General features: G+C 40.3%; 3 protein-coding genes across 5 annotated transcripts; all 3 read left to right on the top strand.

The window, feature by feature from the left end:
* The first annotated feature begins 1,162 nt into the window (after window positions 1-1,162).
* LOC137277675 (uncharacterized) lies at window positions 1,163-7,486 on the top strand. Of its 3 annotated transcripts, none has more exons than XM_067809541.1 (6): window positions 1,163-1,264; window positions 2,279-2,627; window positions 3,262-3,454; window positions 4,151-4,319; window positions 4,932-5,304; window positions 6,436-7,486. In XM_067809541.1, the coding sequence occupies exons 2-6, from the start codon at window positions 2,324-2,326 to the stop codon at window positions 7,332-7,334; spliced, it is 1,938 nt and encodes a 645-aa protein (XP_067665642.1). In that variant the 5' UTR covers window positions 1,163-1,264; window positions 2,279-2,323; the 3' UTR covers window positions 7,335-7,486. The 3 variants fall into 3 exon arrangements, with proteins under 3 accessions (XP_067665642.1, XP_067665643.1, XP_067665644.1); XM_067809542.1 differs by having other exon boundaries at window positions 1,187-1,268; XM_067809543.1 differs by lacking the exon at window positions 1,163-1,264 and adding an exon at window positions 1,464-1,630.
* A 1,638-nt stretch (window positions 7,487-9,124) lies between these two features.
* On the top strand, window positions 9,125-13,921 carry LOC137277673 (uncharacterized). The gene is made up of 5 exons (XM_067809540.1): window positions 9,125-9,345; window positions 9,893-11,125; window positions 12,575-12,774; window positions 13,003-13,391; window positions 13,698-13,921. Exons 1-5 carry the CDS (start codon window positions 9,291-9,293, stop codon window positions 13,879-13,881), a joined length of 2,061 nt encoding a protein of 686 aa, XP_067665641.1. The 5' UTR covers window positions 9,125-9,290; the 3' UTR covers window positions 13,882-13,921.
* Window positions 13,922-16,410: 2,489 nt separating this feature from the next.
* Window positions 16,411-21,934, top strand: LOC137277677 (cell death abnormality protein 1-like). Its single transcript, XM_067809549.1, has 5 exons — window positions 16,411-16,448; window positions 17,668-17,748; window positions 19,058-19,960; window positions 20,785-20,866; window positions 21,117-21,934. The coding sequence occupies exons 2-5, from the start codon at window positions 17,673-17,675 to the stop codon at window positions 21,472-21,474; spliced, it is 1,419 nt and encodes a 472-aa protein (XP_067665650.1). The 5' UTR covers window positions 16,411-16,448; window positions 17,668-17,672; the 3' UTR covers window positions 21,475-21,934.
* Window positions 21,935-21,962: the final 28 nt, after the last annotated feature.

The raw sequence follows: 21,962 nt of genomic DNA on the forward strand, positions 1-21,962 counted from the left end.
GGTACTGAGTAATCCCCAAACCGACAAATTTGTGTACAAAGATATTTCTCACTGACTTATCAATGTCAAAAGGTATTTTCAGTTTTCTGTACACAATTTTGGTGACCATGATAGAAATATGACAGAAATTTGGAAATAATGTTTGAATATTAACCATTTCTCTGGAACCGGTTATATAAATTTCCAAGACATGTATTCCCGGTCGATCACCAGCGGAATTATAGACGAAAATCAGCCCGTACAGAGAAATAGGAACAAAATAATGGGATAAAAATATTTCCCACTTGCGACTCTGATTTAGCCACCACCATTCAGTAACAGATAACTTTAACATATTAAAAAGTTAAATGAAACACAATTAACAACATGTAGTTATTATCTATTCAATATTTAGGAGACGAAAAGTCAACTTTACCCATTAAAACAACACTGCATATTCCTTCGAATGATAAGAATGCAATTTCAGGCATAAGATACTGATATTCCACGCTAACCTATAGTTAAGACGAAGACAAAAAGATGATTGGGGCATTGACAAGCATTTTAGATATTCAACAGTTTTGTTAAAAAACATCAACAGGAAAATGTCATTTGCTTCGTGAAATGGATCGGTGGTCCTAAACATATTTGCTCAGTATATTGTGTTGATTCAATTCGTTGGGATTGTACCTGTTCCCAAATAGAGTGTGCTATAACAATTCATGCGTGAAACGCACGGGGGAAAATGAACTTCTCGATATTTATCAGGCAACCTGTCTCCCTCTTGTTTCAAGTGGATCGTTCTGTGGGGCGTTCCCAAGTATGCAAATTGGGGTCATTTGTCAGGTCGTGGATCATCTTATATGTGTTTACCAGTAGTCGCGCTGAGGTTGGTCCCATGTATAGGCCGAAACCTTATGGTCCTGAGTCGAATAAGAGTTCATGCTGCGAGTTTCAACAGTCAGACGTCTGAGCCCAGCACCAGCATGTCTATAACAGGAATATGTTATTCACATTGGCGTTTAACTCACTCACTCACTCACTCACTCACTCACTCAACATCCAAAAGAAATGTTAAACCCGAACTTAACCTATATCAGAAACGAAGGCAACAACAAATTGTACGTGGTGCCTGATAAGACTAGGTTCCTGCGTACCTGGACAGGGCGAACGCGCGTTTGCCACATTGTGCCAGTTATCTTACTATAAAGGTAACTGGGGAAATTCCCGAAGTTTCATTTTAAACTTGTCGGGTGTACCACAAGCTTCAGTTAAAAGGGTTTGAGTGAGTAAGTTTATTTGGTGTTGTTAGCCTACCTAGGTATATCATGTATTCCACGTACTCGACCTGGTCTCAGTTCTTCGCTAGTATATACACAAATACATAGCGAGAGACGCATATCGATCAGGAAAAGAATGGACTGCCCGAGTAAGTCACGCAGTGTCACCTTACTCGGGTTTTGTCAAGGGCGTCTGTGTTAATGACACGTGACGTTGATAACATAGTGCTGTTGCGTCAACACCTGCGTCGTTGAACAGAACAAGTCTTTAGATAGTCTTTACGTGAAATCGATAAATATATATAGCGTCACACGTTTCTAAATATAGGTACAGTTTAACATTCACATTCAGAGATAAGCATCTACAGAAGGTAAACTTTATATTTTCTCCTTTAAATTTGATAGTGTCTCTTATTCATATTTAAGGCCGCATTGTGGGTAAGCCCGAATGGCCGACAGTCTGTCGTTCGAGCCTGGGTTGTGTCGGTTTATACCCGGACTATTGGGAATAACAAGTAATCAATCCAAACAAACGGAAGCACACTATTCACACACCTTATTCTCATCTCTTATCTTAACACTGGCCATCGTATATTAAGAAAAGAACATACATACATACATACATACATACATACATACATACATACATACATACATACATACATACATACATACATACATACATACATACATACATACATACATACATACATAGTTAAGATAAGAGATGGGAATAAGGTGTGTGAACACTGTGCTTATGTTTGGTTCGGATTTATTAATTGTTTTGCCGATAGTCCGGGTATAAACCGACACAGCCCTGAAAGGTTTAGTCATTTCACGAAATTGTAACATTCACATATACAGTATACACAACATACGCAGTGAGACAGACATACACAGACATCCATTCATACATACATACAAACTAAACTCGTCATTTAGGATATAATTCTATATAATTAATGTTATTGTGTTATACTGTTCTTATCACATCCTTTACAATGTAAACTTACTTCCAGGAACGAACACCCGAAACATTAGGAATTCACGACTTTACTGCATGAATGGCGGAATCACATCGCAGTAGAGTGCCAGATTCCCTCGTCAACGATATATTGAAACGATTATGCAGGCTTGAAACTGAAGATGACGTTAGTGGATCAAGTGTTGATGACCTCCCACAGGTCAAGGATATTATGAAAGAAGAGTTGATAAAAAGTATCCATAATGTTGAGGAGAGGTTCAAAATGTATGCTAAAAAATGTGTCAGGTTACTACATGTTGACCCGAAGAAAGTGCAAAGGGACATTTCTTGCACGGAAGATTACATCATGCAAATATTTCGTGAAAGGAAACAATTTATAATAGGTACGTATTGTACGTATTGTTGATCATACAGTGGAACCAATTATATTGTCGGCGGTGTGCTGTCAAATCACTAAATCACTAGATTGTCTGGTGCAAACTTTATTATGTACCGCCACCATAGAGCTAAAATATTGGTAAGCGCCAGCACAAACAACAACAAAGTCCCATTTTGTTAAACATGCATTGCAAACCTTTCAGAAACCATTAAATGTGTTGCATGTTTTCTAGATTTCTTATGTGTGTATTGTTTGACGAAAATCCAGCCCTTTTTGGTAAACCCGAGCGCCACGTGAAACCCAAATACTTCATGACGATAAAAATGACCAAGATATTTTGTGGATTAATCTTTAACATCTTTGCCACACAACGTTTCGGGATCATCACGGATCTCTTTATCAGGTGATCTGACAGCTAATATCACGACGTTTACACTTTGACGTCATATCAACTGTCGGTTCACCTGATGAAAGGATCTGTAATGTTGTGTGGAAAAGGTTAAACACGATTAATCCAATAAATATGGTGGTCATCTATAACAACTTCTAAATGCTGCCAAATGACAACTAAAATGATCATGTATGTTTCAAATCATTCCCTAACCGTATTAGCATTGACTTTATGAGATCCACTTCAGAGAAAGAAGACAAGAGACTCAACGTTCACAGAGACGCTCTGAAAAAATGTCACCACCATATTATCAGCGACCTTGAACTTGTGAACTCTTCTGTCCTTGACCGACTTTTGGAGGATGACGTCATGTCTGTCTCGGACAAAGATAGCATTATCATGAAAAGAACCAAGAAGTTACAGAATGAAGAATTTTACAGGTGTAGATGAATGAATGCTGTATGCTGTGTTCCTTATGAAACGTAGGATCCGATCTTTTCAACATATTAATGTTTGGAGACGTGTATGGAAAAAAAAGTGTAGACTAACAACCAGTCTCTGAAATGAACATATTTTACTGAAAAAAGTTCATAGTCAAAAAACAAAAATAATGAAATTGAGCCCTGAGAATTTGATTTTCTGAAGCTGAAGGAATCTAGACTTGCCATATTTTCTAGACTTGCATGGGCTTTCTTGGATCTATTTGCTTCAGGGTCTGTGCGACAGACTAGGAAAAATGCATAAGATTTGTGACCAACTATGAGCCCATTACTTGCCATGGACTTATCACGTGGGAAGGTTTGAGTTTGTAGATTGTGAATCTATGGACGTCATCTTCAGTATTTTGAGGAACACAAAGTGTTTGGGTATAGTCTTATTCCTTCACCACGTAATAAACTAGTAAGTATTTACTCCGAAACGTCGTGTACGTCAACATGACGAAGCTGACATCCACAAATCTCCCACAAATGCCATTCAGAGGTTAGTGCTTGACAATGGCATCTAATACATATCGAAAGACTAATATTATGCAGGGTGTTACCGGTAGGGTAGGTCATGCGTACATCGTTCGGGATCTAGCTAATTTGAAAAAAAGCGATCCATTAGAGGAATTTCCCCCTGCCTTTGTTTTCCAGATATGTCTACGGGAAATTAACATTTGAAGCTTTCCAAAATTCCCTCCTACCCAGTTTGAAGAAAGATCATCCCCATTTGGCTGGCATCATCTCCGCGGAACTAGATACTCTAGAGGAATCAACGGAAGACGCTCAGTGTGCTACATGTAAGGCGTTGAAAATTGTCCAGGTAAACAAACTTACACAGAAGGTACAGAGAAGTTAATTTAATTTATCATATTTGAGTCGTGGATTCACTGTTGTTTATCTATACGGCAAGGATACTCAGTTAATTGTCATTTGAAGACTCTCTGCACAATGAAGGAGTGAGTGAGTTGGCTTTTGCGCCTTTTTAGCAATGTTTTAGCAATGTTTTATGAATATCACAGGTGACATCAGAAATGGGCTTCAAGTACCCATGTGGGGAATCGAACCCGGGGCTTCGGTGTAACGGGCGAAGGCTGTAACTGCTGGGCTGCCCCACCGCCTGCTGTACATAATCATAGATACATAGCAACACATTTTTGTCTGAGTTAGGTAGGAAAATGTCGAAAGGACAAACCCAGTCAGTCTGTAACAACTGCTTTGGATGACTGAACACACCGGGTGATACATCATAACAAGCTGTTGAAGCATTAGAGCAGTAGTTTTGTGCTTTTTATACAAGAAAATCCCTTCTGATTTTTTTTATGTGTAAATAAGTATACTTTATTTTACCATCTGGTATATGTTAAGAAGTAAATATTATATATATCTCCTTTACATTGTTTTTATTCCATCATATCTTTTTTATCTTTTGAAGGTGAAGAGACTGGCGACATCTCTGTTCAAGACTGGAGTTATAGACAATGCTGTCCATGCTGATCTGGGAAGCGATGCTATTACCAACAGCCAGAAATGGAAGGAACTGCTTGAACATGCCAACGTACCCGATGTCCACATCATCAGTGCCATGGAGAAGGAATACCCCGATCTGTACCACGACTTTAGGCGGGGGAATATGACTGAGTTGAAATGTTTCTGTGGCGTCCCCGACACACTGAGCGTTGTGTCCGACTCTGTTTCTGCTTACTGGCGGGACGCCTTTGCTAATACGACGACGGGTGCTGGAGATGTTGCTGCATTAGATGACCTTCAGTCGTTCCTGTCTATGCCGGTCCAAGACGCTGAATCTGGTAATGTCAACACAGATATATATTTTAACCGATCTTGGGTAATCAAAGACACATTCATAGCGGAGTGCGACCTAAAACAACAAACCAGACAATGAACTGTCAACCTGCTCCACAGTTAACATATTAACAGGAAGTGCCATTGTACACAAGCCACATCCTCAGATTGATGATACGTATATTAAATATTACTTTCTGTGTAGAGATTGCTAACTATGAAACTGCTGTTGAACATCCTGAACTTTGGGTCAAGGTAAAACATAACACATTTCATTATTTTTATCCCCCCGGCATGTAATGCGGGGGGATATAGTCGACGCCTTGTCTGTCCGTCTGTCCGTCCGTCCGTAATCATTTTGTTTCCCGAGCATAAGTCAGAAAACGTTCAATATTTTTGGACCAAACTTTATAGATATAGTAATCTCAGCCTATGGTTGTGCCTTTTGCTATTTACAGATTTTTGGCATTTATATTTTGTTTTCCATAGAACATTTTAGTGTTTGTTTTATGGTGGGGTGGGCTTCGTTTCCGGAGCAGAACGCCAAAACCGTTCAATATTTTTCTGCAAAACTTGGTAGATATATCAGTCAGAACCTATAGTGGTGCCTTTTGTTGTGTACAGGATCTTGTGCTTTATCATTTACTCGTTTTCTCCATGGAAACGTTTTGGACCTAGTCTGAAAAGTGAGAGGTGTGTTTCATGTCCGTAGCAGAACTCAAAAACTTCTTAATATCTGTCAGTAAAATTTGGTAGATATTTGTGGTAGACCCCAAAGTGGTGCCTTTTGGTTTTTAAAGGTTTTTGTGATTTCTTATTTTCTTGGTTTCCGTGGAAACGTTTGGGACTTAGTCTCAAAGTGGAGGGATGGGCTTCGTTCCCAGAGCACAACTCGAAAACCATTTCATATCTTTCAACAGATCTTGGCAGATATATGAGACAGATCTTGAAATTGTGATTTTGCTGATTATAGATATATGGCATTTATATTTTCATGAATTCCATGGAAACAATTCAAACTTAGTCTGAAAAACAATGAGTAACTGTGAGATGATTTGTCCTTCAAACATGTAGGGGCCGGGGGGATATGTCATCTTCTGATAACACTTGTTTTCAAAGGTCATTTGCTATTTCAGCGTATCAAATGAATGCCCGTCCTCGTGGTATCTGCGTCATCATCAACAACCGCGACTTCCAGGAAAACCAGGCTGATGCGGATGGGTGGTACGAAAGACAGCATCGTCTTGGGAAGAGAGAAGGCACCGACGCTGATGCCAAGAGATTAGAATACATATTCAGTAAACTAGAGTTTACCATACGACTGTTCACCAACCTTACTGACACACAAATGGTGGAGAAACTGCAATGCGTAGCCTCCACGACTGACCATAAGCCATTTGACGCTTTCGTCTGTTGTATTCTGTCTCATGGCGTGAAGGATAGAGTGTACGGGACGAACTGCAGAGAAGTCAAGGTTTCTGACCTCACAGCCCCTTTCAAAGCATCAGCGTGTCCTTCGTTGGCAGGCAAACCTAAAATGTTCTTCATCCAAGCAGCACAAGGCAACGTCCGCATGCAAGGCCTGAACGTTGAGGATGGGTTAGAACTGCCATTACCGCGTGAAGGAACAGCAGTCGATGCATCTGTGGTAAGAGAGGACTTACCGCATGACAGATCCGACAATCCGAAATGCCGTTCTCAGGTTTCCCCCAAAGAGCTGAACGTCATCCCTGACGAATCTGATTTCCTTCTCGGATACGCAACATCACCAGGATACGTGTCCTACAGGAGCAAGAGGCATGGTTCTTGGTATATCATCAAGCTGGCGGAAGTGCTTGAAACGTATGGAGACAGGCTGGATCTCCTTAGCTGTTTACTGATGGTGAATGATGAGGTAGCTAAAGGCAATGCCATTACAAACGATGGTGTGTACAAACAAGTCCCGGCCCCCGTGTTCACTCTCAGGAAGAAGGTAAACCTCTCGAGTGACCCAATGTGGTTCAGATCGCTGTCGACCATCAACGAAAACCGCTAATACACATAGATTATAATGGTTGTACCAGAACGCATCAAATTTTCCTGCAAATGCCTAGGGAACAATATACACGCTAACACAAGACACTTCTCCCCGCAATACATAAGTTTGTTTCAGATGTAAATGAAAAATATAAAGCAGAAATCGTCCAACGTTTCTGTTTGTGATGTTCTTAAATGCACTGCTTGCAATAATATGTTATTATGAACTGGTGTCTCTAATGCGGATCATTCCCATGGAAGATGGAATAGCCTTGCGTTTGATGTGAAATCTCTGGGTCGTTTCCACACAAGGGTACACACAATGTGTGAAACATTTCTGTTGTCTGCCGAGGAGATATTTCTGGAGTATTGCTAAAACGTCTTTATGGAATGGTGATACATAGGGTTATATTGACTGATTTTCATTTTGTGTGTATTTATTAGATTATGAACATTTTACTCCATCGATACTACGGTATTCTCAAGCAAATAAGTAATATTGTCTACGACTCAGTAGTAATCTTGGAGAAACAATATACGAGACGTTAAAATGACTAATAACTCTGGAAAATGCCAAAGTCCAAGGAAATATGACCGTTAACACCGTGTAACGAAATAAACCTTGGCCAAGAGCTGTAGATGTGCTGTATAGCTGGCACGAGGGTCATTTCGAATATGACTTGCACTATTCCAGCTGCTCATGCATTTTACAACCAAGATACAACCAAGATACAACCAAGATACAACCAAGCATATGTGTTCCAGATACGGAAGATCGTCGCATGACTTTTGCCCCCAGAGGTTGTTTGATAAGGATTTACGGTATTCAGGATCATAGTACAAGTTTCCAAAAGCCACTAGTAATTAGAGAAAGATACACATGTGGCCTCAGAGACCAGCATGCAGGCCTATACTGAAATCTATATCTTTCTGTAAAATCTACCGAAACATATTCCAAATGGTTTAAGGGCAGAGTAGGAATGAAGATTATTGGAACAGCAGTGATGACACCAGGTGTTCTGAAGATTGGTAATTGGCCCTGGTCTTCTTGTAGGACACGTCACTCACATACATTTTACTAACAATGAAACTGTCATTACATAAGGTGTATAGCCCCATGTGATATCTCAGTATGAGATTGTATATTAGCTATAAATTCATCAAAGTGACGTAACATTTGGTGGTGAATTCTTAACCCGAACATTCTTTTCGCATCACTTGTGCAGGTCCTCAAGAACCTTGCAATGCATTCAAAAGCTGATCGCATTTGGTCAGTAAAATAAGAATTGAATCATCCTTCGGCACTTGGCTTGAAAGAGAAATTTTATCACTATTGTTGAATGCATCAAATGTAACGCATTTGGCTGAAATCTGACATATTGTTTGGCGTCATTACCTTTATTGCAACATACTTCTTTAAACCTCAGGCATCATATTAATCTGGTAACGTATCTGTCATTTCGTTGTACAATGGGTACAATCAAAGCTTATTTCTAAGTGTAACTGCAAGGTTAAAACTGACTGGGGCACGCCTGTCATCTAATTTCCAGAGGACCACTATTCAAGGCAGGTGGTCACTGTCATCACCATGACAAAGTCCAGTAAACACTTTTTGTACATTGTAAATTGCCTGAAAAATAATGTTTCTTATTAAATTTAACTCCTGAAGATCAGGAGTGTTTTCCACTTTTCCTGGAAACCCCAGATCGTATATACGAATGTGATCTTGGGTCCAAAGTATTCATTCAGTGCTGTAAGTTTTCTGGAATCTCGCATCCTATTTCTATCTTAATCTTTGGTAGGTACACCAGATTTTCGCACTGTAAGCGAATTGCGTTGTAGGTAGACTGACTTGAAACCCGCCACCCACACATACACGATGACATATATAAAGTCCTTTATCTTATCTTCTGTTATTATGGCTTTACAAAGTAAGGAGCCACGAATTCGCTGAACTGACTCTCTGGCAACAACCATGTTCTCTACAGGTCTACTGCTATGGATCCTTCACGTCAGTTGCTCAGTTGCTGGTGAGGATTGGAATCTGAAACCATGATATACAGGCTATATTGTCAAATAATGTCAATAGTATCTGATAAGTGTACAGTTGTATTAAAAATGAATTTTATGACACAATGAACTTTGTCAGAGAGTTTTAAATAATGAAATGTGTGCTTTTATGCTGTTTGATACATTTCACTGTTGGTCAGTGTCGATACCTCTTTTTATCGTAAAGGATATAAAAGATACAATGTTGAAATACCCTTAAACACATGAAACAGACAACACAGCTTTGTCATTACTGAGGAAATGCATGCAGCTTCTTTAGAATCACTTGCCACCCTGCACAACAACATATTCCTTCACAAAAAAAACAACTACAGACAATAAGACGGTATCCTGGTACTATAACACGCACTGAACACAAAGCAAGATACTATAACCGCCCTTTCAACAATATCTGTAAGAACATTAATCTAGCGGCGAAAAGTTATGAAGAGGCAATACGTGAAATACAATCAGCGTTCAGTAGCGTTCGGTCCTGTAAACTTTCATTCTCTTTTTTTAATAAATCAGGTTCTGCAGTGTACCACGGCCACCAGTTCAAATTCGCCCTATTACCATTCCCTTCTAGCCCCAACCTTGAGTTTCTACACATCACGCACAAGAGAGAAGGGTTGTGCAATGTGACAGACGTCGACAGTGTTCAGTACATCCTTCAGCTGCCTCGGAACGACAGTGTGACTCAGTTCCAGCTTCCGACAAACAGAATGTTGAACTTGGGTACTGCTGTGGAGAAGAATCGTACGGTAGAGCTTATTTGCACAACGGAAGTCAGTCTCACTATCATGCAGCAAAGGCTTGACGATGATATAGTGGATGCATTTCCGGTTCTTCCATTGAAGTCTCTGTCTACCAAGTACATCATACCATCAGTGCCAAATAACGCTTTGCTCGGAGTGATGTCAGTCCATAACTTTACAAATGTCACCGTTCATCTTAACTCCACCTGTTCTTACCCATTCAGGGGTAACTATTACAAGCAGGGAAGCAAGCTCAATATTGCCATGCAAAAGGGCGAACTGCTCCAGATTGCCTCTAACAGAAGTTCCTCTCTCAGTGTATGTGATCTGGGAGGGACCGTTGTAGAGAGTAGTCATTCAGTGGCAGTGTTTTCAGGCGCTCCTTTGTTGTGCTATCCTGGGAACAGATGTGATGGAGCTATGAGTCAGGTGCCCCCAATAGAAACATGGGGGAAGTCGTTCATTGTACCAATGGTTCCTGGAATTGATCAATATAGCATTCGTATCACAGCAGTATATGATGGTACCAAAATCACCATTGACACATTCACACGTGTTGAGTCTATCATTCTGAATGAAGCGGAGGTTTACGATAACTACTTCAATAAAACATTTGCTGTATACATCAGAAGCTCTAATCCAGTACTTGTGTTACAAATAGCCGGCACATATAACTACCAAGCGTTTGCTGCGATCGTTCGACCAATGGAAGCGTACGGCACTGACTATGTCATACCCGATATCCAGGCCGGTTCCAACACGTACACACGACAGGTTACTATCATAACCACCTCAAAGTGTGCATCATATCTAAACATCAATGAAAACTGGTCACATCGGTCAACAGATTCACAGACGTTCGCCATAGCCAGCTTCTATCCTGTCTCCGGTTCCCTCGTCATTAAAAGTAATTCCTCGGTGTGTCCTTTTGGCGTACTTGTCACTGGCACAGCGAAGGATGAGATGTATGGGTATTTCAGTGTCCCAGCACCAGATGACAGTGATGGTGAGTATATTAGTTATATGGCTTTTTATCCAGCAGGTATAGAACATGGCTCCAATCCAAATGTCTTCGCTTTTTCAACATTATTTTGAGGCAAACATATATTGAACATATTCATGGTCTTCTCCTCTGTATGAACAGATATGAGGGTAGGGAAAGTAATCACATAAAGAATAAAGTTCTCACTCAGCCAACTAGATGACTGGAATAACTGAGTAACTGAAAGCAGAGTAAATATCGGAACCAAAGTGTACTCATTTGTTTTACACACGGGGTAATAAGAATGTTTCGAAAGTTCCGGCATGTTCCGCTACATTCATCCTCGCAATGTGAGTGGACCCGTGAAGATCCGGTTAGAACTGATCTTCAGCAACCGTGTTGGCGACTAACGGGTGATCAGACTCACTGACTTGGTTGACACATGTCATTGTATGTTTGTTGCTTAGATCAATGCTCATGCAGTTGATAATAACTTTTTCACACTTGAGGTGGAATGAGCCGGGATGATGTCGGAAGGAAAATTTCTGGAGATTGCTTGAAATTGGATTTGAAACTTCATACTGCACTTCCAATGCATTTCAACTGTTTGGGTCAATCTTGTAATATGCCCGAATATTTTGAAGATGTTCTAAATTTCGATGTACATTCCAAGTGGAAAAAATATCGAACGGCGTATGAGGTCCTTTCGAACTGCATTCTAAGGATCCTTACTGCGTCCTGAGTATTTTTACTCCATTCTATGCATTCTGAATATGTTCGAGGAAGAGTAGAAAGATAAGCCACTTCCAAATCCTATCAGTTTGCGCCTCGAATGAGTCTGAACGTATCTCGATTACTGCTGGACCTCAGGGGGAATATACTTCAAATGTATGGGAACATTTCGATTGAAGTACAGCTCGAATGTACCTCGAATACACCTTGAATACAGTTAGAACGTCTCGAATGCTCTTCAAATGACCCCTGACGTCATCATAACGCCACCGAATCGCACGAAAACATGTCCACCTGTCACTTAAACGACTGATAGTATTTGGGAGTTGCATTCTTATAAAGCTTGAAAAAGTTGCTTATTTTCACAACCCCTTCCGAATGTGGTTCGAATTTTGGAAATATTTTTCTTATGGACGATTGTCCTTGATTCCTGTCAGTTCGAAATATGTGTGAAGGAGTCTTAATGGATTGTCTGGAGCAGACTCGATTATTTACATACTGCCATCATATAGCTGGGAAACTGCATATTGCGGCGTAAAACTAAAGTCACTCAGTTTAAATACCTTATGTGGGTGTGTTATTATCTCATTTTCTTAAAGAGATTGGATCAGTGTAGAATGTATCTTTAGACGTATATCTGTATAAATACATCTGAATTATATTTTAGAAAACGTCAGGGGTTTTGTGCTTTATCGCATGTTTTAGATATATGTGTAACTGCAGTACCTGTACATGTTTCAGTATCTCTGGAACACTCTGTTAACCTAACTTGCTCCCAAAGCAACTGGATGGTAAGAGTGAACACTCAAGACATCACTACTGTATTCCCGACTTCTGTGAAGAAGAACATCTTCATGTCGAACGCATTCTGTCCTGGTGTCCTGGAGGGAGATTTCCTAGTTTTTAATGTCTCCTACAAAGATTGCAACACACTTATCGAAGTATGATGTCTTTTTACACCACTAAGGAATTGTTCACGTTTGTGAGACGACTGAAAATGTCTACTTTAGAACAGTACATGACAAACATTTACCTCGTCAATTTAGCATCACCATCTCCATGAATGTATGGCCTATTCTTTAAACACGAAATTCTTTCAAACGATATATTGGAACAAGACATTTGGAACAAGACACTTTTGAACTTGACTAATGGATCTTCTGTTCCAGGATAAAAACAATACAGTGACTTTCAACAACTATCTGATTGAATATGAGATAGACGCTCTGACAAATCTAGTGGACGGTGCAAGATGGCGCTACAACTTGCAATGTGTCCTCCAAAAACACGAAACCGATGTCAAAGGGTTCGTTCCCGTTGACAAGTCCAAGGTCACCGTTCAGGCAACAAGCAAAATTCAAGGTCATGAGGCTGCTATCAAGTTTTTTACAGATGCTGCTTACACAAACGAAATGAAGGGGAGTCTAGTTGAGGTCGGTCTTGGGTCACGTGTCTACGTCCAGGTAGACACCAGTGTTGCTGCCGATGTCAAACTGCTGGTGGACAACTGCTACATCACACGAGGAAACTCCACACAAGTCCCAATCATACATAACAGGTAAACCCGTATCACCAACATATAATAAAGATAACAATACACAATGCCTTTCTGTGTTGAAATTAACAAATATCATATTTAAGATTACACCTAATTAGTAAAGTCTAGTCATTATTGAACACTCACCTTCTGAGGCACGATGTCTGCGATGTAACATATTCATCTACTAAAGAAGCATCTACAAAATAATGACTTATGAGACAGTAGAACGACAAATAAATCAAACTTCATAACTGAGAGTTCCTTTCATGTTTGTTTCACTACAGAGAGTTCCATATGATTATTGTCCCTTGTTTGTTGATACAGGTGTGAAGCGAACCATTTCACGCACATCATTGGACATGTTTACAAGTTGACGCGTTTCTACTTCGACGTCTTCGAAGTGCCCCATCACCATGACAACATGTACCTCGCATGTGACGTCAGCTTCTGTCCACTCATGGACTTTTCAGCTGAATGTCAAAGTGGATGCCTCAACACTGAACGGTAGCAGAGAGAGCCGATTATGCCAAATAAAATGATCACGAGTATGATGTAGTTTGTGAAATACATTTTCATAATGCAACGTTTCAAGAAATGAAGCCTACAAGTTTATGGCTTTGAGATGCTGTGTTGAAGATGGGGTAGTAAGGTAATGATAACAAATCTCTCACAACAATAAAGCAGTTGTTTATCGATACATTGGTATCCTTCCTTACTCTATGCAATCTAACTCTATAAAGTCATATGTTTTATTTTTGACTCATAAACTTCTAAAATGGCGATAAAACAATTTGCAAATTTTCAGTCAAAACTTAAACGTCCACTCTTTATCTTTCAAAATTGAAATTATTATATCGACACTTTGTCTCAGCTATTCTGTTAGCCATAGGAGTGTTGGAAAGGGGGCTGTCAGCGCACAGCTGTACTTTACATACTGTCATGACTGCCTATTACTGAGATCACGTAAAAGAGCTTATCTGGTGGAAACTAGCAGATGCAAGGAAAGAAAATGTGACCTTCGTGAAAGTCAACGAACGTACAGTCCGGGAACGGAATATTTTATCTTCAAGACAAACAGCCATTTTCCTTTGTAATCAACATCGAGGTCAATTTGGCACTGTGGGTATCTGAGATCTATTAACTAGAATATCCCATCCATTCATTCAACCGAACGGCATGGAAGGTTCAAATTAAGTTGTCAGTTATGCAAATCACTTTCTGGTTAAGGGTTTCCAATAATGCAAAAGAGGCGATGTAACCCATGCTTGTCGTAAGGAGAGACTAACGTGACCGGGTGGTCAGACTCGCTGACTTAGTTGACTCATGTCATCATTTCCCAATTGCGCAAATCAGTGCTCATGCTGTTGGTTACTGGTGTGTCTGTTCCAGACTCGATTATTTACAGGCAGTCGCCATAAACCTGAAATATTTCTGAGTGCGGTGTAAAACTAAACTCATTCACTCACGTTAGTTGCATTGGCTACTGAAGATCCAGCAGGGAATATCGAACATGAGTTGGTAGATATATGACTTTAACAAAAAACAGCAATGATTTCAGCAAGTTGTGGTGCAGATCAGGAGTTGACATCACACCAAACATATTTAACCATCATCTGTCCTGGGCTTCCTTTCACGAAGCAACCTTTACTAAGGTTAACCTTAAATCCCATTCTTTAACATTGCACTAAGTTACCTTCGACTTAGGTAACCTTGGTGCAGTGTTAAAGAATGGGAGTTAAGGTTAACCTTAGTTACGGTTGCTTTGTGAAAGGAGCCCCTGTTAGATGTCGATGGAAGAATTGTAGTCATCCGAACGGTGATCGCTGAGGTCTTCATCTTACTGCTCTCCACCAACAACAAAACGCTTTATGCTGTATATTATAAAACTGTCTGAATCCATTACAAACTACTGTGTCCACATGCTGTGCTAACACTAACCGAATTTAAAACAAGCAAAGCAAGCCTTTGGGAGGTAGCAACTCTAGATATCTTCTTGCACAGAATCTTGATAGATTGGATTAAGCCCACCGCCAAAAACAAAACTGCCATTGACAATGTGCTCGGCTATTAACCCTCGTGTGATTCCTTACGGACAGTGTTGCATGTTAACTGCACTTGTTAACGTCATGTTAACCATATTTACGCGCACAACTAAATGAGTCTTGGTTGGTTTTTTTGCCATCTACAGTTTTTCGTCCTTTTTGCTTTTAGCTTTGTCATTTAATTATTCCTTGACTGTCAATTCATGCAGAAAAATATCTTAAATTTCAAAGTTTCATTGCTGTGGTTAAATGGCAACATATTGATAATACTAGACATATGCTGTGTTGCGATTCTGATGATTTTTTTTATATTTGCTAATATTTTTTCGTATAAAATTGCTGAGCACTGAACAGATGTGTGCAAAATGGAAGACATCCTCTACCTCCCCAGGACAAAAGGGTGTCCCCTCCACCCACCCACACCTTACGATCATCATCACCGTGCTTTACCCACTTGCCATAAATTATGAACGGCCCCTAAGTTTCGATATTAGTTTAGGTGGGCTGAAATTATACAACGCTATAAGTAAGTGAGTGAGCGAACACACACCCATTTAAACACGGCGTGCTCAGGGGAGGCAACTCTGGAAAATACAGCATATGAAAGACTGCGCCGCCAAAACCAAAGATATCAGCAGTGAATTATATCAGACAAATTATTATGCTTCCCTATTTCTTGAACACCCCTGGTAGCTCGGATGTACTTACTTACTATGACACCTTCATAGCACTGAGAGTGAGAGGTAATTTAAGAGCGTATGTATAACCTCGTATGTATTAAACACATACAAGGAAGTATTTACGATAACTATTGCACTGTGGTGGACTAAAACCGAGTGAGACAGCTTTATCATAACAGCCAGTACACGACCTGTGGGCTGCTGCAGCCGTTGTTTGACTCATGGTATTATTGGGCTTCCTAAATCGTTAGTCTTTGGGCCGTGAGTCATGTCTATTATTAGGATATTGGGATGGCCCACATTAAACCTATGTTTCGTATCACTAAACAATTGTACAACAATGTCAACGGCAGGTAAGTTTGAAATTTAGCTGACAATATTTGCACAAAACACCTTAACATGTTAACATGTTAAGGACACACGTTTTGATTGTCCTATTCCTATTCAACTGCATGTATACACGGTGTGTGTGTGTGTTTGTTTGTTTGTTTGTGTGTGTGTGTGTGAGAGAGAGAGAGAGAGAGGTAGAGAGAGAGAGAGAAAGAGAGTGAGAGAGACGTTGACATGAACCTTTAGATATGAATTTCGCTTGATCATGGAACCTCCTACACTGGCACCATTAAACCTCCTAAGCTGGCACCATTAAACCTTCTAATTGGTATCAGCAGTTCTTGCAGCCATTCGAATTAACATGTCTATATTGCGTTTGTACATTAATGGAGACATATTGGGAGTACATCCATTAATGCTATTTTGTAAACAGTTTATAGCAACACTGAGAACTGAGTAAGTGATATAAAGTTTAGGTCATATTGGTAGCACTTCAGCCATATCGTGACTAACAAAGTTTATAAATGAATACAAACAACTTTGGCTAATATACTTACCTGTCTGCCAAGGAGAGCAAAACAACTAGGTTATCACAGAAATACATTTAACTAGCAATTAAATCTAAAATATTTTAACTTTAAATGCAATATGAAAGTAGGATATAGATTGTCAACAACTGAAGAGATACACCACGCTGGGGACCACTGACAGCTGACCTATGGTCATGTTTATGTTTCGCATAACGAAAGTAAAAGTGACAGAACTGAAGCGGACACTGAAATATGATACTGTTTAGAGGAACGACGGCGTGCTGCATCACACACGACTAGGAACCAGGATGTTGTCAATGTGCTGTTCAAGCGTCCGCGTCCGATAAACTCATCAGAATTAATGAACATTTCAACTTCAACTGAAGTACCGGTGCATCATTAAGGTTATATTGATTTAAGAACTGTGTGCTTAAAATACCAGAGATCTCCATCTTTGTATAGATATCTTTCGTTGTCAGTAATTTGTGATGATAATGTTCAATATTGTAAAAATATGGTATAACAGATTGATCAAACTGCTAAATGTTTGCATTCAACCAACCTGTTAACATAATCACGGATAGCATGAAACTGCCACTCGTTTTGGAATATTTCTTTGACACTAAGCTTCTGTGTTTTCCATGTTCTGCAAGCATCTGTATACTTCCGTGTATATGGCTGTTACAGTCTGCGTATTTTACCTTGTTTTCAGGATAAATGTACACAATGCAACAGTGGTGTCTGTCAGTGGTGATCGTGATGTTTCTCAGACGTGGATACACTGTTGAATCAGGTATGATCCACACACTAACACGACTCAAATCAGGATTTGTCCATACACTTACAATACTCAAATCAGAATTTGTCCACACACTAACACTACTCAAATCAGGATTTGTCCATACACTAACACTACTCGAGTTAGATACGACTCAGACAGTAACACAGTTCGAGTGAGCTAGGGTTGCATGTTCCACCTTTCCGTTCGAGTCAGTGCTGTACGTCTTGGGTGCGACCGTACCCAGTCATTTATATTCTATTATCAATTGGAGCGCGTGTCCGAGACTCGACTGTTTACATGTAAGTTGTTTCAAAGGCATTTAGAAGTTGGAGGAATCAAACTAAAAGTGCTTTATGGTTCAACTTCTTTATTCTACAAGGTCACAACGTTTCGAGACAGATTCTAGTCTCTTCTTCAGGTGAAGTGAGGGTAAAACTAAAGGGTTGCAGTATATATACACATAACAGTAGACTGATAACAATAGGTAACAAGATATACAGGTTTCTATTAATTGATGTACAGGCTTCAATTGATAGATGTACAGGCTTCTAATTATGTACAGGCTTCAACTGATTGGTGTGTTGATTAGGTTAACGAGTTACAGGTAAAGATGTTTGGATAAAGATTAGTCACTGAGGATAAGGTGGTTCCATGCATTGGGTAAGTAAACACCTCCGTCTCTGTTGATTGAGGGATTGTTACGCTTGATTGCAATGGCTTCTAGGAGCTTCCGTTTTTTAAAGTCATTGGCGTTCCTAACTAATGTCCTGGTGTTGTCCCAAACAATCTTGTGATTGGGGTTGTGCATGATGTGTTCACATACAGCAGACTTCTGATCCAAATTTTGAACTGATGTTTTGTGTTCTTTTAACCTGATAGCCAGTGGTCGACCAGTTTCACCAATATGTCTCTTTACAACTGCATAGTAGCTACCCTGGCACGAAGAGCACACCAATCAGTTGAAGCCTGTACATAATTAGAAGCCTGTACATCTATCAATTGAAGCCTGTACATCAATTAATAGAAACCTGTATATCTTGTTACCTATTGTTATCAGTCTACTGTCATGTGTATATATACTGCAACCCTTTAGTTTTACCCTCACTTCACCTGAAGAAGAGACTAGAATCTGTCTCAAAACGTTGTGACCTTGTAGAATAAAGAAGTTGAACCATAAAGCACTTTTACTTTGTTTACATGTATCTTAAGTAAGTAGTATATTGCTGACTTTAAGGTGAACAGCCTCAATACTATTCAGTTAGTATATGTTCATGAATAAGAACGCTGCACCCTCCACTTACCAAATGCTTCACAATTTCAGTGGGATGCCCACTGGGTGTCTGGGGATCCGGGTGTACTGAGAGATGTCCAGATGTATGTCGGGGCAATTGTTCCAGTCAAGGTCTATGCGCTGACTGCATCACAGGATACTTCGGAATAAGATGCAACCAAACATGCCCCCCTAACTGTTCTGGTGGACGGTGCTACAGGTATAATGTCTCGTGTGTCGACGGGTGCACACCTGGCTGGTATGGTAAGAAGTGTGACCAATCGTGCCAGTGTCTATCAGGGTTTTGTGAACGAAACACAGGAAAATGTATATCATCGCAACAGAGATTTCTATTGCCCAGAGTTGAAACTTCAGTTCATTCAATACCAAAAGAACCCTGCTTAAATGAAGATTCTGGACATCGATGCAAAAGTACAAACTGTTTTCAGGACAACGGTACTTGGGTTTGCGATGGTTGTGTGGATGGATTCAAAGGACTTCGGTGTTCTCAACATTGTCCTCGGGACTGTAAGTCTTGCAAGCAGCTAGGATCTTTATGCATCGAATGTAGGGAGGGTTTCTATGGTAGGACCTGTCAGAAGCTTTGCTCTGAATGTAAAGATGGTTGTCACCAGCGTTATGCCCAATGTCAAGGCCATTGTTCAGATGGTTACTATGGCCCCCTGTGCAGTAGACGTTGCGGCATTAATTGCAAGACCAGGACTGCCACACTCGGACCGTGCCGTCCGGATACAGGCACATGCAGTCTAGGTTGTAACGACGGGTATTATGGCGATGTTTGCCAGAGAAAATGCTCTAGAAATTGTACATCTGCCGGACAGTTCCAATCCTGTCATTCTGCATGTCATCGGGAGACTCAACTTGAGAGCGTGCCAGAAGCAGCTTCTTATAACGGGTCATCTGCACACCCTGGCGCTGCACAAAAAGCAACGTGTAAGTGTTAGCATGTAGATTTGTGCCCGAATTAGAGAAGCATTGTTTTCTAAAAATGTTAATGAAACTTAAACCAAACTGGTTTCCTTATGATTCTGTAGCGATGAATATACATTGCAGCATAACACGAGAGCAATAATGTGACTCTCAGTTTGAATGCGTAGCCCTCGACTGAAACACCCCACCTTTCCTCTCAAGTGATAAACTTTCAGCGAATTAATCTAGACCCCATTTACCACAATTTGGCAAATGACGGTGATTGAGATGCGAGGCGCTATTGTTCAAGGTGACAGACGACAATTTGTGTCAGGTCTGGCTCTGTGCATCACACGCATCTAATGTCAATGTTCCTACACTTTACACGAAGCTGGTTCGCAGTAAGGAACTGGAATCTCAGAGACGGTAGATCAGCAGAATGTCTGTTGCCATGCGGATATGGTTTTATATCTCTTTAACAACGACGTAGCGGGTACACAGCAACATGTCAAGCCTCTGACTGTCAATATTTCACATATAAAGTATTGTACATATTGATGTATGACAGTGTATGGATGTGTTTAAAGTTGTAATAGTTGCGGTGTGTAAAACTGAATAAGTGGGCATAGTTTTACGCCGCTGTGGGCAAAATCACAGCAAGGACACCAGAAAAGGGCTTCACAAACTGTACCCATATGTGGAATCAAACCCGTGTCTTTGACGTGACGAGCGAACGCATAACCACAAGGCTATTCCGAAGCCCCAAACGTGAACAAAACCATGTAAAGGTGTAACAAAGGTATAGACAGTTAAACTGTAATTCATTCGTCATGTTTTCTCCTTTGCAGATGTAAGCGACACCGTGGTAGTTGCTGTGATAGTAGCAATAGTAGTAGCTGGATTTATTGTTGTTTTGGCCACTTTAAACTGGTGAGTGGACACTCGTATATTCATACGATATACATAGAATATATATTATGCATGAGTGTTGTTTTCATGATCGTGTAAAAGAAATCAGGAAGTTACCTATCTTCTGAGTGAGTGAGTTTGGATTTACAGTGTTTAGCAATAGTCAGCAATATCAGGAAATGGGTATCTCACCTTGTTTTAGTTAGCTTTAAATGTACTTCCGTAATAACAATAGAATTTGACCTGATTTGTGCTCATATGCATGTTTCAGGTGCGTTATACCAGCAAAGCGGAATACGGAACGAAAAGTGCAAGTCATGTTTATGGTTCCACGAGAACTGCCCCAAGACATTGACATTTACGACGGAAATCAAGGTAACGAAACTGCGTCCAGTACATCGATGCTTGGATCAAATCATCCTAATGACCACGAAAGGACCTATTTAATGCTTCCGCCATATGTTCACTCCACCAACAACCACAGGATGCTGTTAGATAGGGAGAGCGATCACCATTACGAATCTTTGGACAACATTCACGAAGGCCATCGAAATACCAACATGCAAGATGGACACGAACGTTTCACCGCGTACCTTATGGCTGACAGAGCCCAGGCATCTTATGTGTAATTGTAAGTCTTAGTGAGGTGAAATTTTCCAGCGATGTCATCAATTTTGTAAACATGCTCTGGGAAGGGGTGAGTAATTGATTTTGTACATGACAAATAGGGGGGTCACTTACTTTGTACATTACTTCTAGGGGGGTTCATTCACATTGTACTCGCAACTCCATAAAAATCACCATCACCCCCACTCCACACCCCTATGAACCACCCTCTAAAATGTCACGATGGTGATAAATAATAAGTAACGCGTTCAAAATTTCACGAGTCTCTTTACTTCCCCCATGGGATATCCTAGTGGTTAAAACATTCGCTCCGGCCTTCAAGCAAGCAAGCAACCTCCCTCCCTCCCTCCGTCACTCACTCCGTCACTCCGTCACTCACTCACTCACTCACTCACTGTTAGAATCGTTGATCACTACAATTGTTAAATACCTTTCTATAGAAATAAAGGTGAATTCCCATTACTTGTCTTGCATTGTTACATTATTATGC

Source organism: Haliotis asinina, chromosome 3 (assembly GCF_037392515.1).
Source record: "Haliotis asinina isolate JCU_RB_2024 chromosome 3, JCU_Hal_asi_v2, whole genome shotgun sequence".
In the NCBI taxonomy this organism is placed as follows: domain Eukaryota; kingdom Metazoa; phylum Mollusca; class Gastropoda; order Lepetellida; family Haliotidae; genus Haliotis; species Haliotis asinina.

What these genes read in the sequence shown, in the direction of transcription:
- LOC137277675 (XM_067809541.1), top strand. Translation starts at nt 2,324, where the DNA reads ATGGCGGAATCACATCGCAGTAGAGTGCCAGATTCCCTCGTCAACGAT. An exon ending in AGGCGTTGAAAATTGTCCAG is followed by an intron (nt 4,320 to 4,931) that starts GTAAACAAACTT and finishes TATCTTTTGAAG; the next exon opens with GTGAAGAGACTGGCGACATC. An exon ending in GGTCCAAGACGCTGAATCTG is followed by an intron (nt 5,305 to 6,435) that starts GTAATGTCAACA and finishes TTGCTATTTCAG; the next exon opens with CGTATCAAATGAATGCCCGT.
- LOC137277673 (XM_067809540.1), top strand. Translation starts at nt 9,291, where the DNA reads ATGTTCTCTACAGGTCTACTGCTATGGATCCTTCACGTCAGTTGCTCA. An exon ending in CGTCAGTTGCTCAGTTGCTG is followed by an intron (nt 9,346 to 9,892) that starts GTGAGGATTGGA and finishes TTAATAAATCAG; the next exon opens with GTTCTGCAGTGTACCACGGC. An exon ending in AGCACCAGATGACAGTGATG is followed by an intron (nt 11,126 to 12,574) that starts GTGAGTATATTA and finishes TACATGTTTCAG; the next exon opens with TATCTCTGGAACACTCTGTT.
- LOC137277677 (XM_067809549.1), top strand. Translation starts at nt 17,673, where the DNA reads ATGTACACAATGCAACAGTGGTGTCTGTCAGTGGTGATCGTGATGTTT. An exon ending in CGCTGCACAAAAAGCAACGT is followed by an intron (nt 19,961 to 20,784) that starts GTAAGTGTTAGC and finishes TCTCCTTTGCAG; the next exon opens with ATGTAAGCGACACCGTGGTA. An exon ending in GTTTTGGCCACTTTAAACTG is followed by an intron (nt 20,867 to 21,116) that starts GTGAGTGGACAC and finishes TGCATGTTTCAG; the next exon opens with GTGCGTTATACCAGCAAAGC.